This window comes from Rhinatrema bivittatum, chromosome 4 (assembly GCF_901001135.1).
Source record: "Rhinatrema bivittatum chromosome 4, aRhiBiv1.1, whole genome shotgun sequence".
Lineage (NCBI taxonomy): Eukaryota > Metazoa > Chordata > Amphibia > Gymnophiona > Rhinatrematidae > Rhinatrema > Rhinatrema bivittatum.
Genome location: NC_042618.1, coordinates 426,763,150 through 426,781,296, shown reverse-complemented (window position 1 = coordinate 426,781,296; position 18,147 = coordinate 426,763,150). Strand labels below are relative to the sequence as shown.

At 45.8% G+C, this 18,147-nt stretch overlaps 1 protein-coding gene across 2 annotated transcripts in view; it reads left to right on the top strand.

Annotated features, from left to right (window-relative positions):
• The window catches only part of IFT122 (intraflagellar transport 122), a 335,375-nt gene that overhangs the window by 15,756 nt on the left and 301,472 nt on the right, over window positions 1-18,147 (top strand). For both annotated transcript variants that reach the window (XM_029601417.1, XM_029601416.1), the window contains exon 2: window positions 10,792-10,858. In XM_029601417.1, coding sequence (XP_029457277.1) covers window positions 10,792-10,858 — 67 coding nt within the window. The remainder of the gene's footprint in view (window positions 1-10,791; window positions 10,859-18,147) is intronic.

Below are 18,147 nucleotides of genomic sequence, written 5' to 3'. Positions count from 1 at the left end.
GGGCAAGATCCCCAGAGGAAAGCCACCAGGCGACCAACAGAGTCAAAACTCTACTGGAGAGTGGTCAACACAAACAAGAGCTGTCTGCAGCCCTTCCAATCTCTAGAATACTTGGGAGTCCGGTTCGACACCAAACAAGACAAGGTCATCCTGACACTGATAGAGAGATCAAAACTGATGATCCAGTTGCGAACCCTCTTGAGCGAGCTTCGCCCCTACGGCATGGGACTACCTCCAAGTCCTCGGCCTCATGGCATCCACACTGGAAGTAGTGCCATGGGCAAGAGCTCACATGAGACCCCTACAGCGCTCACTACTATCACGATGGAATCCACTGTCCCAGAACTACACCGTACGGCTTCAGCTCCTGGACAAAGTTCGGACCCAACTACGATGGTGGCTACAAGAAGGCCATCTGAACCAGGGACTGAGACTATCCTCACCAACCTGGATCCTGCTAACCACGGACGCCAGCCTGCGAGGATGGGGAGCACACTGCCAAGAGCTAACCGCCCCGGGGGCAATGGAACAAAGAAGAGTCGGAATGGAACATCAATCGCCTAGAAGCCCAGGCAGTCAGACTAGCCTGCCTACGGTTCGGTCACAGACTCCGAGACAAATCAGTCAGAGTAATGTCGGACAATGCCACAACAGTGGCCTACATCAACCATCAGGGAGGAACCAGAAGCCAACAGGTGTCTCTGGAAATAGACCCCCTAATGTCATGGGCGGAAGCGAACCTTCAAGAGATCTCGGCTGTCCACATCACGGGGAAAGACAACATCGCTGCGGATTACCTCAGCAGAGAAAGTCTAGACCCAGGAGAATTGAGGCTGTCGACCACAGCATTCCAATTGATAGTAAACCCTTGGGGAACACCAACCATGGACCTCCTGGCAAACCGGTCCAACGCCCAAGTGCCCAGCTTCTTCAGCCACAAGTGGGAACCCCAGTCCCAGGGAATCGACACCCTGGTACAGACCTGGCCACAGGAAACTCTATTATACACCTTCCCACCGAGGGCTGTATTGGGCGCAATCATCCACAAGATAGAACACCACAGGGGACCAGTATTTCTAGTGGCCCCGGACTGGCCAAGAAGACCGTGGTACGCAGACATGCGAAGGCTGCTGACAGGGAGCCCCCTCCCGCTACCTCCACACAGAGAACTGCTCCAAGAAGGACCGATGCTCCACGAGGATCCAGCTCAATTCTCTCTTACGGTCTGGCCATTGAGAGGACTCGCCAGAGGAAGAGCGGATACTCGGGGGCAGTAATTGGCACCCTGCTCCGAGCACGCAAGTTCTCCACATCCGTAACAAGACTTAAATCGTCAAAATTCGTTAGAGCCGCGATACAATAGCAATTCCCCCGATTTATCGTCAAAAAATCGTAAATCGGGGGAGGGGGGAGGGCGGGAAAACCGACACACCAAAACAACCCTAAAACCCACCCCGACCCTTTAAAACAAATCCCCCACCCTCCTGAACCCCCCCAAAATGTTTTAAATTACCTGGGGTCCAGTGGGGGGGTCCCGGCACGATCTCCCGCTCTCTGGCCACGGCTGCGTTAATAGAAATGGCGCCGGTGGCCCTTTGCCCTTACCATGTGACAGGGCAAAGGTAGCGCTGGCGCCATTTTGGTTCCTGGCACCCGACGTCATGAGTGCAGGAGATCGCTCCCAGATCCCCGCTGGACCCCCAGGGACATTTGGCCAGCTTGGGGGGGCCTCCTGACCCCCACAAGACTTGCCAAAAGTCCAGCGGGGGTCCGGGAGTGACCTCCTGCACGCGGACCGTATTGCCAATATTCAAAATGGCGCCGGTGCTATCTTTGTCCTCACTATGTCATACGTCCGCGTGCAGGAGGTCGCTCCCGGACCCCCGCTGGACTTTTGGCAAGTCTTGTGGGGGTCAGGAGGCCCCCCCAAGCTGGCCAAATGTCCCTGGGGGTCCAGCGGAGATCCGGGAGCGATCTCCTGCACTCGTGACGTCGGGTGCCAGGAACCATTTTGCCAGGAACCAAAATGGCGCCGGCGCTACCTTTGCCCTTTCACATGGTAAGGGCAAAGGGCCACCGGCGCCATTTCTATTAACGCAGCCGTGGCCAGAGAGCAGGAGATCGCGCCGGGACCCCCCCACTGGACTCCAGGTAATTTAAAACATTTTGGGGGGGTTCGGGAGGGTGGGGGATTTGTTTTAAAGGGTCGGGGTGGGTTTTAAGGTTGTTTTGGTGTGCCGGTTTTCCCGCCCTCCCTCCTCCCCCGATAAAACGATTTTTTAACCAAAAAAACTAAGACGATCAGATTTCCCCCCCCCCCCTCAGCCAAAATCGATCGTTAAGACGATCGATCACACGATTCACATCCCTATTTATTATTATTATTTCTTCTGCATGGCCCTGACAACATGGCTGTGGTGCAAGAGCATGGGAAATTAATGTCCTTTGGGTAGAGGCAGCTGCGAACCAGTTAGGGTCTCTGGGTTATGCATGACTCTCTAGGGGTGGAGAGAGGTGTGAAGGACTGATAACTAGAATCCCTCTCGGGCTCTGAGTTTAAAGAGACTTCATTTCAGGTGGCAGAAGATTGCCGTGGATCTTGCATTGATAAGAGATCTGGGTAGAGTTGTAGCAGCAACTATTTTGATATGTTCCCAAAGTGAAGGTGGAGTGCTGGGAATCCATCATTCATTCTCTGGTTTTGACTCTGCTGGAAGTCCTATTTACTCATGCTGTAAGACAAGGAGCTAGAAGCTCTACTCTGCAGGCAAGTTGGGGGCAGGCCCTGGAGGAGCCTTTTTTTCCTGACTTGGGCTCAGCTCTGGCTCAGAGCTTTTTATGAAAAAAAAAAAAAAAAAAAGAAAAGAAATAAAATGTCCTGGAAGAAGGGGAGATCCCTATCTCCAAAGGTGCTGATCCTTGATTGGTCAAATTATTTTAGAAGAGGAATTGGCCATTATGTTTTCTAGAACCCTGTGGAGTTGGGTATTAAGAAACTGCCAGCTGAGGCTGAGCGAGATGGAGAAGAGCTAGAGAGTTAGGGAGGTCCTGTGAAGCCTTTTCCATTTCCTCGGGTGCCCAAAGCTCTGATAGCAGTGGAATTTGGTATGCCACAGGTGGAGTTGGAGGCTTTCGCTTGTATAAATTGTCTAAGGTGGAAACTTTGGTGTCCACAGTCCCTAAGAGGCCGGCGATCCCTGTGAGGGGCGTGCACCCCAGTGACTGTTCATAATAGGAAGATGAAGGCTATCTTCATGGGGCTTGAATTCTTGGCCCTGGCTTTCAGAGCTTTAGTCTGTTTCTTTGTCTTGGCATGGGCAGGCTTATGCTGTCTTTTCAGTAGATTCCAGTTTTGGCTAGAGGCTAAACATCTGGAAGCTGGTGATGCCTTTATAACAACAGTTTTGCATGATTTGTTTCGTGCTTCTGTTAGCAGCATGGTCTCATTCATGGCTGCTAAATGTTTGTTGTGGCTCCCTGTTGGGATGGCGAATGTTTGGGCCAAATTTCAGCTGTAAGCTTCTTTTGGAGAAGATTTGAAGATCTTGGTTAAGCATTGCTGTGAATTCATTGTTCATAAGCTATCGGAGGACAAATCCAAGTCCAAGTCAGACCTCAGTTCTGCGTTCCTAGTCTGAAATGCATATATTGCCTGAAGAGGAGCCTTAGGAAAATAGAAGTCTTTCCCCGGTAGGCAGAAGTTTTGAGAGACCATCAGTATGCTTTGAAATCCCAACCCTTTTGAAGTCCTCAGGAATTCTTGAGAGAATGTGGGGTCCATTCCTCAGTTGTGCAAATTGGGAGAAGGTTGTTACTTTTTTACAAAGAGTGGACCAATATTGCTCTGGATCAATATAGTAACATAGTAATGACAGCAGAAAAGGACCAAATGGTCCATCCAGTCTGCCCAACAAGCTTCTTATGGTAGTATTTGCCATTCTGTGCAGGTTACCCCAATGTGTCCTATCTGTTGTAAGAAATGGCTATGCCTTGGTTTTTGCTTTACCAGTAATCGAGCCTTCTGGTCTCTCCATATGCCTCACAAAAAAAAAAAAGAGGTGGTATGCTCTACGCTAGAGCGCCTTCTCCTTTTGACCACAGAAATTCCAGTTCCAGAGTAGGAAAGAGGTTAGGACTATTTCTCATTTATTTTGTAGTGACCATGAAGGAGGGCACTTTTCATCCTGTTTTGGATATAAAGAAGTGAATGCATTCCTCAGAGTTCCTCATTTCCACATGGGAACTATTTTATTTTAATGGCAGCGGTCAGAAAGTAGAATGGCTGGCAGTTTTGGATCCTTTGGAGGCTTACCTGCATATTTCTATTCGGAAAGGTCATCAGCATTACCTCAGGTTTGTGATATTGGGAGGTTATTTCCAGTTTTCAGGCACTCCCCTTTGGACTGGAGATGGCTTCTCACATGTTCCCTAAGGTCATGATGGTCATGGTGGTGGCTCTTTGTGGGGTGTTTGATCTGGGTGAAGTCAGAGTCTGCATGCCATTGTTCCGTTCACAGAGTGATTGGTTGGTTGCAAAGCCTAGGTTGGTTGGTCAGTTTGCCAAGAGCAAGCTGGATCCATCTCAGAACCTGAAATATTTTGGCACCCAGTTCGAGTCAAATGTAGGATGGGTGCATCTTAAAACGGAAAGAAGCTTGAAGCTTCAGGGTAAAGTTCAGCAGTTGTTTCAGATGCTGCTCCCTAGGGCCTGGGATTGTCTCCAGGTCTTGGGATTGATGGTGTCCACATTAGTGCTGGTTCCTTGGGCAGCGGCTCATATGCGACCACTGTAGAAGGCTTTTCTTATGTGAGGAGACTCCCAGTAGCAGAATTACAAGCGCAGGTTACTCCTGCTATGGAAGACCAGATTGAGTTTCTCATACAAATTTGTCATAGGGTATGAATTTGGAGATTCCAGAGTGGGTGATAGAGGCCAGTTTGGGCAGCTGGGGAGCCATTTGTCAATGGCAGATGGCACAAGGTTGATGGATGCAGTTGGAGATGTCCTGGTTTTTCAGTCAGTTGGAAACAAGGGGGATCAGGGGGGCATTGCTGTGTTTTTGGTCCCTTCTCAAAAGGAGAGGCAGTGAGAGTGCTGTTGTACAATGCAACAGCAGTGGCATATAAACATAGGCAGGCAAGAACCAGGAATTTGGCAGTATCCTTGGAATTGGGAAAGTTGCTTCAATGGGCAGACTATCATCTGAAGTTACTGTCTGCCCTTCTTATTGCAGGGGTCAAAAATCTGCATGCAGATTATTTGAACAGATATATTTTCTGGATCCCGGAGAAGTGGAATAGCCAGAGGAGGCCATCTCTTCAGATCTAGGGGGGATCTTCTTTCGTGGATTTGATGGTGGTGGGTCAAAATGCCAAAATACTGAGATTAGTTAGTTGCAGAAAAATAGAAACATAGAAATGATGGCAGAAAAGGACCATATGGTCCATCCAGTCTGTCCACCAAGCTTATGATAGTATCTGCCATGCTGTGCAGGTTACCCCCATGCTTATCAGGTTCACTAACTGTAAAAGTCACGGCCTTCATTGGTTGCTGTCAGAATCTAATTCCCCTTTACCCCTTGCTGTTGAAGCAGAGAGCAATGTTGGAGTTGCATCAAAAGTATTAGGCTTATTGGTTAAGGGTAGTAACAGCCACATCAGCAAGTTACCCCCATACTTATTTGTTCCCAGATTGTAAAGGTTGGGGCCTCGTTGGTTGCTGTGTGAATCCAATTCCCCTTTTCCCTTTGCCATTGAAGCAGAGAGCAATGCTGAAGTTGCATCAACAGTATCAAGGCTTATTGGTTAAGGGCATCAGTAAGTTATTCCCATGCACTCTTTTCTTCATTTCTATCCTTTAGCCTTTAGGGATCCACAGTGTTTATCCCATGCCCCTTTGAATTCTTTCACTATTTTCATCATCACCACATCCACTGGAAGGGAATTCCAAGCATCTACGGTTGTGTCCGTTGGTTCCCGACACCCTCTCTCCGCCCTCCTCACCTCTTTGGCGCCTCCCTCTTCGCCCGTGGGAAGATTGGCTGTTGCGGCGTTTCTCTGCCGAGGTCCTCCGTCGTCCCTGGACCGGCTCCACGCTGCTGACCGCCATGTTTCCTGGAGGCCTAGGGGCGCGCGCACGGCCCCGACTGAAGTACTGGCGATGGCGTGAACCTCAGGGGCGTCCCCTGAAGATGACGTTACCCGTGACGGATATTTAAGGTCTTAGAATTTGCTAACAGATCGAGTTAGCAAGGATAAGGATTCGTTCCTTCTACGCTACTCTGCCTCCTCGGACTAACCAGGGGTACCCGCTTCTCGGGGGCCTCGCTTTCTCTCTTACTTTGTAGATTGCAGACTGGAACCGGTACTCGCTCCTCGAGGGCCCTTGTTCCTGGACTTCTTCGAATTCACTTCTGCCTGGAAGTCAACACTGCCCACCTCATCTGTGAGTTACCATCGCTCTCTCAGAGCTTTCCCTGGAACCAGGTACTCGCTCCTCGAGGGCCTATACTTTCCAGCTCCTGGGCTTCTATGAGATATTGTGTGAGTCTTACCATCTGATTTGGTACATGAACTCTGCTTACCCTGCCTACTCACTATATTTCAGTTTCTCTACAGCTCAGCCTCCAGGGATCGCTGTTCCAGCTTCTGAGGGACTACAGCCCAGCCGGACATTCCAGCTCACTACTGCCACCTCTGGTGGTTCAGTATACTGTCTAATTTATTTATTTTATTTAGTTAGTTAGTTAGTTTTTCTATACCGGTGTTGGTACATACCTTCACACTGGTTAACAAGGTTTCTTAAATTAGAAATAATATAAAATACATAAAAAGAAAATAAAATACAATACATTTCTTAAAAACAGGAAAATCAGTCATAAAAATACCAATACATATATAAAATTAAATCATAGAATGCTAACATTTAAATAAATAAATATTAAAATTAATAAAAGAACTAGTGTGTGTCTGTCTCCATACTCTGAGCCTGACCGGTGGTCCCTCTCGGGATCTTCCCCCGGGGGCATGGTCATCTGCCACCAGCCCAAGGATCCACCCACAACTACCTCAAACACCAACAGATTGCTAACTCTCAAGAGACTGTTAATTGCAAACAGAACATCTACCACCCTTTCCATGAAGAAATATTTCCTGACTTTGTTTTTCAGTTGTTCTCCCTGTAGTTTAATTTCGTGACTTCTAATTCTACTGATTTCTTTCCAATGGAAAAGGTTTAATGATAATGCATCATTAAAACCTTTCAGATATCTGAAGGTCTGTATCATATCTTCCCTGCACCTTCTCTCTTCCAGGGTGTACATATTCAGATCCTTCAATCTTTCCTCATAAATCTTCTCAAGCTGACCCCTCACCATTTTGGTCGCTCTTCTTTGGACTGCCTCCATCCTGTCTCTATCCTTTTTGAGATACGGGCTCCAGTACTGAATGCAGTACTCATGATGAGGCCTCACCAAGGACCTGTACAAGGGCATCACCACCTCCTTTTTCTTATTGGTTATTCCTCTCTCTTTGCAGCCCAGCATTCTTCTAGCTTTAGCTATCACCTTGTTACATTGCTTCACCACCTTTAGATCACCAGACTGTATCACCCCAAGGTCCATTTCCCAGTCTGTGCACAACAGCCCTTCACCACCCATCACATACATCTCTTTTGGATTGCCACACCCCAGATGCATGACTCTGTACTTCTTGGCATTGAATCTCAGCTGCCAAATCCTTGACCAGTCTTCAAGCTTTCTTAAATCACTTTTCATTTTCTCCTTCAGGCATGTCCACTCTGTTGCAGATCTTAGTATCATCCGCAAATAGATAAACTTTACCTTCTATCCTTTCCGCATGGTCTGAGGTGTTTGAGGGGGATGAATGTCCTGTTTCAGCTGTGGCTAAAAGGAGTTTTGCTTGTTTTTCCCTCCTTGACCTTTGATAGGGCGGGTTGTAGGATGCATAAAGAGACATCAAGGTCTGGTAATTTCTGGGGTCCCAAAGTGGTCCAGAAGGCCATGATTTGCATACTTGTTATGGCTCAGGTTAGAGTGGCCCTTGCAGTTGGTTATGTTCCCAATCTCTTACAATAGAGTCCAATTCTCTTGGATCAGATGGATTGCCTTTGTCTTGCAGCTTGGTTCTTGAGTGGAGGCGGTTCAGAGAAAGTGATTTCCCCTTTGCTTCGGGCTGGGAAGCCTTTGACCTCTCTGTTCTATGTTTGGGTCTGGAAGTTTTTTGAGACCTGGTGTCAGGAGGCAGGGTTGGCTTGTTTGAGCTTTGATCCCTTTGATCTTGTCTTTTTGTTTCGCAAGTGGGTTTGCAGATGGAGTTAGTCCTGAATTCTCTTAAGGTGAGGTGCAGAGCGTTTTGTAGCATCAGAGTCTGATGTACTCTGATTTTTTGAAGGCTGTGAAGCATTTGTGGCCACCGAAATGAAGACTGGTTCCTCTGCGTTATCTTATTTGGTGCTGAAAGCCTCACACAATCCTTTCTTTGACCCTATAAAGAAGGCATCTTTGAAAGACTTTATGTTGCAGATGGGGATTTTGGTATTTATCTGTTCAGCGAGATGTATTTCTGAGCTTCCAGCTTTGTTGTACGGAGATGCTTTCTTTCGGTTGTCAGAGGATGGCATCTTTAATTGGTCACTGTCATCCTTTTTGGCTCAAGGTGGTATCTTTCTTTTCTTTTGGAGCTGTCAGAGTTTAGAAGGTTGGATATGGATGCTACTTCGCAGTCTCAGGAGCTGCATGTTATGGATATATGTAGGGTTCTCCAGAGATATCTGACAGTTATGAATAGTTTTCAGAGATATCTCTTTTTTGTTTTATTGAACAATCGCAGCAAGGGTGAGAAGGCATCTAAGGTCTCTATTGCTAAATGGATTAAGGAGGTGATTGTGTCAGTGTACATGTGAAAGGGACTGCAGGTCCAGCGCGGTGTTAGGGCTCTTTTCACTAGAGCTCAGTTGATCTTGCTGCAAGACATTTGTAGGGTGACAACTTGGTCTTTCCTACACACTTTTTCCGAGCATTACAAATTGGACATTCGTGCTCTGGAGGCGGCTGCTTTTGGAGTGGGCATTTTCCAAGCAGGTCATGCTGGTTCCTACCTAGGATGGCTTGGGTACATCCCATCCATCTGGTCTGTTTTAGTGGATGCTAAGGTAAGAAAAATTAGTTCCTACCTGCTAATCTTTTTTCCTTTAGTCCTACCAGACCAATCTAGAATTCCACCCAGTTTGGATCTGAAGATTGCTCTTGCCTGGACATAGAGTTACCTGTATATACTTCTGGGAATGGTTATGCCTCAGTGACGGCGTCTCAGTCCTGATTTTAGGGTTTACCAATGTTAGGTTCTTTCCCCCTGCTTGTTAGAGGGAGTTGATTTAGCTTTGTTAGAGTTTTTACTGAGAGGTGCAGGTGGCACAGTATGTTAAGTACCAACAGAACAATAAAGCTTTTGTTCTGTGTCTTCATCTGCTGGTAGGGGAGAAAAACCCCCCATCTATCTGGACTGGTCTGGTAGGACTAAAGGAAAGATAATTAGCAGGTAAGAACTAATTTTCCCTTCCAATCCTTTCCATCTTGTATAAGCCAGAAAATAAGAATCAAATGGAAAACATTTAAGAAAACAGGGAGCTTAGAGAGAACAGCATCCTCACCATTCAGCCATCTTGGCAATTCTCCTCAACAGATAAGACTTGGTATTTTCAGCTGATATCAATGGAGAACGTGCACAATACTGTGTATAACTGTGTTGGATCTATGAGTGCAGCTATGTGCTAAAGCTTGAAGTTATAATTTTGACTAATCTTGGTTTTGAATTTATAACCCATTGCATTCTGGTATTTATAGTCTTCCTTTTGCCATTTGAGATCAACCCTGCAGGTATAAAAATTCTTCAAGAATATGTATCAAACACCCAGGACTGAACAAAATCCTCCCTCCCAAAGCTGGGTCTCATCATATTTTTGAGTGTCATCTGTGCCTAGATTTCCATATTAACTGCAGGTCTCAATGTCAGTCCTGCAGATTTTGTGAGCATCCGTAGTGCCTAAATCTTCATAGTAAAAATGATTAGCAGCATGAATATTGCAGAGCCTGTGGATGAATTTCATCAGTGCCTCAACTACTAAAATAGTCTATATCATCTGTGCCTATGTGTTTTTCATCTGTTGAGAGAGAACATACTGATGTTTTGCATGTGTACATTTTCTTCTCTGTTCCTGCTGTTTGGTACCAGGACTTTCCTTACTTATTTGTGGGAAACAAAAACTCTTTCAATGAGACCGATTCTCTGGTTTCTTTATGTATGTACTCTTGATATTTAAAAAAAAAAAAGTAAATCTGAAACAAAAACTCCCCTTTATGCCCAGTGGGTCAGAGATTTGCTGTTGATTGTGCAAGCACTGTAAGGCAATGAATATTGAACGTGATTGCCTGAGAGGTTCGGCCTATGGCATTCTGGTCAGATGAACATCCCTTCTTATTGTATGATTTAGGAGAGAGTTTCTTTTACATATACACTGATTTAGTAAGTACCATTGGCATATACTGGAAAAGGAAATAGAAGAGCCAAAGTGTCAAATAATTTCAGTTATGGTGGTGGTTTTAGGGATCTGTGCAACTAAGGACAAGACTAAAACCACTAACTTATTGCATATAGGCACTCAGTGACTCTGAGTTACTAATTCTTTTTGTTTCAGGACATTTCACTCATCTTCTAAGACAGGCAAATATGTTTTGAAAAGTTATCATTTTGATTCCTGTTTCTTCCTTTCAGTATATATGATCTTGCTTTTAAGCCAGATGGAACTCAACTGATTGTAGCTGCAGGGAACAGAGTGCTGGTAGGAATTCCTTTGGACTTCTATTTTATATATCATTTTTTACCAATTGATTTCTCTTTCATATGCAATGTTTCAGCCTAATGGAGCTGAATTTGTTATTTACTCCCAGTGCAAAGTCAATAATTGAATCAATGTACTAAGACTAACCCTAATGAATATAGGAACTGCATTCCAGCTTTCCACTAACCAATTGTCTCCCAGACCAGTCCAGATGGATGTTTTTTCTCCCCTACCACCAGATGGAGACAGAGAATCAAAGCTTCACTGTACCTCTGGAATGTAAGACACTGTGCCTTTTATCTTCCCTATCTCCAGCAGATGGTAGGGGTGTCCATCCTGTCAGTTGGACTGTTTGTAAGGAAAATTGCTCCTGGGGTGCTAGATCATCTTTAAGAGCTATCCTCCTGGTGGAGCAGGGTCGAGCAGAGGGTCAGTGGTCCTTTTTTGTCTTGTACCCTTTGGCTGAGGTGGGTTTGATAGCCAGTGGAGCTGGCTTCCTCATTCCCTAGTCTCTTCACCCTCTCTCCTTGGATCCCTCGTGGCAGAAGATGGCATAAGGAAAGTATTTCTTTCATTTCTGGGCATTTTTTGGCTTTTCTAGGCGCTTGTGTCTTTAAAAAAGAAAAGCATCGGGCTAGCAGAGGTTTGCAGGAGGGATATCTTCATGGCAGTCTAGCTTGTGGTACAAACTGTTTTGGTCCTTGTTTTCTGGCTGTGGAGAAGGATAAGCAGTTGGCAGGGAAGTAGATCCTATTGGCTGCAAAGTGCTGGTGCTATAGCTGCTCCTGCTGAGCGTGGGAAGCGATGTCTTACGTGGGGGGGACTATCAGGCAAAGATTCTCCTCTCTGGCTTCTGCAAATTGTGTGTAGGCGATGGGGAGTGCTGTTCTTTGGCTTCTTCAAATGCCAGATAGGCTCTGAGGTTGACTGCAAGAAAACAGCAGTGGTCAGATGCTGAAGCTGGCTCTGCTGGAGAGTACAGTAGGGTGGGAACAGTGGCCATTTTTACCTCTTGCCCACAATACAGGGGAATTCGAGGGAGGCTTGTGCTGCTCCTCTGTTTTTGACCCCAGTGAATTGGGGAGTATGGAGTCAGCGGGCTGATGCAGAAAGGACCTCTGCCTTGCAGGTTTTTGAGGAGGAGGATGTGGCTGATCCTTTTCCCCTTCAATTTGTATTAAGGGATACCTGATTAGGAAAGGGTCTGCTTCTAAAGGGCCTAGAAACAGGGAGACGTCTTCAGCACATCCTGTGTATCTCTTCCGTCCAAAAAAAGAGGAGACTCACATTTGATCTCAAAATCTAGCTATTTTTAGTTCCTGCTTTGTTACACTGTTTCGATCTCATGCTCTATATACAGTATAAGCAGTTTATTGTTTAGTTAAGTTATTATATTGTATGTTTTTATGACTTGTTTTTATCTTATGTATGATTTTATTATAAACTGCCTTGACTTTCTCACTAGGTGGTGTAAAAAATCTTTAAAAAAAATATTGACATGGGGGTCAGAGGTTTTTGGAGGGAGATTTTCAGGACAGACTCCCTACAGATTTCCCCAAGGAAAGTGAGGAGGATAGAAAGCCTCTGGAGGAAGGGGAGATCTTTATTTCAGATGAAAATGATCCAAACGTTGTATGTTTGTTTAAGCAGGATGAATTGCCCTCCATGTTAACCCAGGCCCTTGCAGTGCTAGATATTAAAGAAATAGTCTAGCTGGAGGAGAAGGGTGAGAGTGGGACTTAGAGGTCCCATTAAGACATTTCCATTCCATTGCACTATCAAAGCTTTTGTTTATAAGGAATGAAATACTCTGGAAGCTGGCGTTAAGGTGGGCAGAGCTAGGTCTAAGTTGTATCCTCTTTCAGAAGAAGCCTTGGAGTTGTTGAAGGTGACCAGAGTAGATGCCTTGGTCTCAGCAGTTCTGAAAAAAGACTATTATTCTGGTGGAAGGCTTTGCGGCTTATAAGAACTTTTAGGATAGGAAGATGGAGATTCATCTCAAACATGTTTTTAAGGTTTCTGCACCAGGTATGCAGGCTGTGGTGTTTAGCAGTTTTATGGCTCATGGGTGTCTGCATTGGGTGTAGCAGATCCTGATAGCAGACTCTGAAGTGGTGCTATTGGAGAAGGAGCGGAGCATCTGGAGTCCTGTTGGTCTTTATTGCGGATGCCTTGTATGATTTGCTGCTTACTGCAGCTAGGAAATTGATATCCACAGTGTTGGCTAGGCATCTCCTTTGGTTAGTTATGCAATTGGGCAGCGGATGTGTGATCTAACTCCCAAATGGTAACTTCTCTGTGACAGAGTATGTACCCTGGAGCCTCAGAACACCTTAAAGTCTGGATCCAGGTATCTGGCTAGACCACCTTAAAGCTGGGTGTAGCAAAGAATTTCCACATTTGAGGGTAAGATTCAGGTCCTAGATGGCTTAGACAGGCCCCAGGACTCCAGGAGAAGACAACTCCTGTAAAATTGCTGACCTGATTGTTGGTAAAATTTAAACTATGTGAGTACAAAGGGAATGGACAGCCTCTTATAATAGCTAGTCTGAGAATGTGTTTGGGGAATTGTGAAACTAACTACATGATTAAGCAGAGTAAGGCAGCCCTTTGAATTATAACTAGCCTGTTTTGTTTGATTAATTGTAAAATGCTGATTTTGGGTACTGTAAGTAAAAGCACTTGAATGAGAAAGTTTAGACTATTTGTGTTTGTGGGACATATGGTGTTAACAGTGGGATTTTTCTGAGCTAAACAGCACACAGTCAGAAATCCACGCCTCAAGAAGAAAAGAAGTGTTTGTAACCATGTTAAAGCTTGTGTTACTGAAAATGCTAAAAGATATAGTTGCACAGAGCAGTGCTCACTCCAGAGGAAAAAAAAGAGAGAGGAAATTTTTTGTGTGTGCGCAAGAGAGTCTGTTCCTATGCAAGGTGCAGGCCAGACAGCAGTGAGAAAAAATATATACATACACAAAAAAAATAATTTCCCAGAAGCCTGGGTGCAGTAGTAATTTGTAAGGTTTAAATTTACAACAGGCTAAAGAGAGTAGCCCTACCCAGGATAGTCAGGTAAACAGTGAGTGAGTTAGAGCTGGACAAGCAGGAGTATTTTTTGCTTTTTTTTTGAGAAGGAAAAAAAGGAGAGGAAAGTTGGTTGTGTTTGATCTGGGCAAGGCCCTCTGAAAACAAAAGCTAGCCGGGCTACATCAAAGTCTAAAATGAAGACTAAGCGAAGAAATGAATAATTGCAGCGGGTGGTAACAGGGTTGGCCCAAGTGAGTGAGATGATGCAGGTCATCAGAGAGACCATCACATTAAAAAAGATTGAAGCAGGATTTGTTCTTCCAAGTTCCAAACGACCAGAGGTAAAACCATAGGAGGACTTGGAACCCCTGGAAGCAGAGCAACCTCAGCAACCCTGTGAGTCACCTGACTGGGGATATATTGTCCAGGAGTATGAAAACCCAGAGGTACAAGAGGAAGAAAAGGGAAGTATGACTGATTGGCCCAGAGAAATACCTGAGAATGGTGCTACTGGGAGGCCTGTTGAGCACTAGTGATGGCAGTGACTGCACCAGTGGAGCAGACAATGAAAGTGCATCCAAAAATGCAAGAACAGGCCCAATGGAGGGCATGAGAAGAGTATAGAAGTCCGGTGAATGAATTCACATTAATCAGGGGAACTCACAATGGAGCTTAGCATGGCTAACCCCCTCCCCAAGTTCTATGCAGCACAGGAAGCTGGGGAGCTGAAGCCAGAGCAAGAAGGCAAGGAAAACGCTGAGGAGAAAATAGCCTCCTTGAACTCAGATATCCAGCAGGCGGCGGAGAGGCCTGAAGAGCATGTGGTAAAGACGGAGGAGAATAAAGAAGGGATAGAATAAGAAGGCTCAGGAAACCTTGTGGGAGAACAGAGAGTTTTCCAAAGGAAGCAGCAGCACTCAAAAGGGTATAAGAGAGTTCTTGCAGAAGGAGTTCCAGAAAGGGTGTGCTTGAGGAGGAGGATTGGAACTCAGAACTTCTGATAGGCTTGTAAAGTACCCCAGGTCAGGCTCCAAGATGGACAACAAGATCACATTGATAAAGACTGTCTGTACAATGAGAGTGAGTTGATGGATGATGGTCAAGGGACAGGACTGGCACTGCCACAGGGAGTTAACAGTGATAGGATGGAGTCTAATGAGAGGCCTCCCAGTAGCACTCTGGCAGGCTCCTAGTGGGGGGAGAAAGCAGACCCTGTCTAGAACTGCCCAAGGTGAAAAGATAAGAACAAGTGCAAACTAACAGAAATTCGCAGTGGAAATATGGTGGAGGGTACCTAGCCTAGACTGAATAATTTTGTAGGCCTGGTGGAAATGAGGGAGTCCCCCACATAAGCTCTAATGGATTCAGGTGATCTAAGGGCTCTGGTCTGGAGTAGTCAAGTCAAGCAAGTATGAAACAAATACAAGAAACTGTATTTCAGACAACCCAAGCTGACTAAGCCATGGAAAAAGTGATGGTGAAAGAAACCCAAGCAAGTCAAGTACTAGAAACTGTGTTGGGTAGAGCCCCAGTGGGAGGGGACAAGGGCAAATAGGGTTACTGGGCCAAGGAGGTCGCCCTGGCACAGGCAGATGCTCAACCTAACAGACTGAACTGTGGGAGAGCATATCTGACAGAGTATGTGCCCAAGAGTCCACGAACACCTTAAGGTCCTGTTCCAGGTATCTAGCCCAGTCCACCTTAAAGCTGAGTGTAGCAAGAGATTATGGTCACAGAGGTTTCCACATATGAAGATAATAATCAGGTCCTAGAAGGCTTAAACAGGCCCTGGGCCTCCTGGAGAAGGCAGCTGCTGTAAAATTGGTGACCTGATTATTGGTGAAGTTTAAACTATGTGAGTACAGAGGGAATAGGCAGTCCCTTATAATAGCTAGCTTGAGATTATGTTTGGGAAATTGTGAAGCTAACTATGAGAGTAAGGGGGATAAGACAGCCCCTTGAAATATAGCTGGCCTATTTTGTTTGATTAATTGTGAAATACTGATGTTTGGATACTGTTAATAAATGCGCTTAAAGGAGAAAGCCTTTGTGCCACACTCCCCTTTAGGGAGTAGGTTACTCTTTGGGGGAGGATCTGGAGAAGGTGGTGAAAGACCTGGGAAAGTCCAGCTGGAGGATAGGCCCAGGAGTTCATGTAAAACCATTTCTAGCCAGCAGACGTTTCGAGAAGCCAGATGTTATAATCTGGGGAAGAGTGCTTCATTGCAGCATCAGTATCCCATGAAGTCTCAGTCCTCAGGGCCTACAGAAACTCTTAAAGAGGGTATGGGTTCTGATACAGAAGGGCCTAAGAAACTCTCAATGAGGATCAATTAGTCTACTCTTCAGTGGTTCACATAGGAGGTCTTTTGTTCCTGTTTTACGAGGATTGGACTAAGATAACTTTGGTCCTCTTAAATGTAAGAGACAGCTACACTTTAGATTTTGCTCGCCCAGTAGTGGAGGCCTTCCTGGTCTCTACTTATGCTTCCTGGTTAAAAAGAGAAGTGGTCAGGTCCATTTTAAAGCGTCTCCTACTGTTGGCCATTGTGGTTCCAGTGCCGAGGAGGAAAAAGATCTCAGCTGTTATTCTATTTTGTGGTACCAAAGAAGGAGGGCACATTTCAGTCCATTTTGGATTTAAAGAAGGTGAATGTACCCTGGCGGCTATCTCATTTTCGTATGGAAACAATCTGGTCTATAATTGCAAAGGTCTGGAAAGGGGAGTTTCCAGCATCCCTGGATTTACTGGAGGCTTATCTAACATTCCTATTCTGAGAGGCCATCAGAGATTTCTCAGGTGTGCAGTGTTAGTGGGCCATTTCCAGTTTCAGAACCTCCCCTTTGGGCTGGAAACAGTTCCTTACTTGTTTTTCAAAGTAATTGTAGTTTTGGTGGTGGCGCTGCTCAGAGATGTAATTCTGGTGCATCCATATTGGATGATTGGCTGATTTGGGTAAGCTTGGAAGAGGATTGTTGGCACTTGGTTCTCTGAGTGGTACTTCTGTTGCAGAGTTTTGTCTGGATGGTCAAAGTTGGCCCCTTCTCAGAGCCAGGAATATCTGGGTTCTCGTTTCAAGATGATTATAGGAAAGGTGTTTCTTACAGCAGAAAGATGCATGATACTTCAGGAACAGGTCTGCTGGTTGTTGCAACTGACATCACCCAGGGCTTGGGACTATCTTCAGGTTCTCAGGTCTATGGTGTCCAAGCTGGACCTTGTCCTTGGGTGAGGCTTATATGAGGCCATTACAGATGGTTCTTCTCTCATGGTGGAATCCTCATTTACAGAGCCATGAGGTCAGGTTGCCACTGTGGGAAGAGGCCAGATTGAGTCTTTATTGTTACTCTCACAGGGCACTTTGTTCAAAGAAGTGGAGTTAGAAATTCCGGATTGGATCACTGTTACCACGAATGCCAGCCTGAGTGGCTGGGATGCTGTCTGCCAAGGGTGGATGATGCAGTGTCAGTGGACAGTGGCAGGAGTATCCTGGTCCATCACCATCTAGAAACAAGAGCAATCAGGAGAGCCTTCAAGTTTTTTTTTTTTCAACCACTTATCAGGCATCATGCAGTGAGCATGCTGTTAGACAATGCCACAGCAGGTGCATGTATAAGTAGACAGGTAGGAACCAAGTGCCTGGAAGTTTTATTGGAAGCGGGAATGTTGCTGCAGTGGGCAGAATGACATTTGAAAGCTGTGTCAGTGTTTCACATCGCCAGGGTGGAGAATGTACAAGCAGATTTCTGGGTCCCACCCAGTTTAGGGGGCTCGGGTACATCCCATCCATATGGACTGATCTGAGAGACGATAAAAAAGGAAAAATTGTTTCTTACCTTCTAATTTTCTTTCCTTGAGTCATCCCAGACGAGTCCAGAATCTGCTCTCTGAATCTGAGGACTGCTGTATAGCTATAGTGTCTGTGTGTGCTTGCTTGAGTTCTTTCTAGTGTTTATAGATCCATTTAGTGAAGAGGTTTCAAGTTAAATTTGGAGTTGCACCACTGTTTTTAGTTCCCTTGCTCAAAGGGAGGGGGAGTTTATGTTTGCTTTGTGTGATGGCTCACCGTCCGTGAGGCCTCGGGCGCCGCCCTTCCGTCTTCCGTCCTGAGCCGCCACCAGCGGCCAAGGTCCCTGGAGTTCGACAGGCTCACGTAACTCCCTGGGTCCGTGCCTCCGCTGGCCCTGGTTTGGCTGGGCTCCTAAGTTCCCTTCAAGCAGGGTTGGGGGTAAGCAACCCCCCAATCCCCAAAGACAACAGAG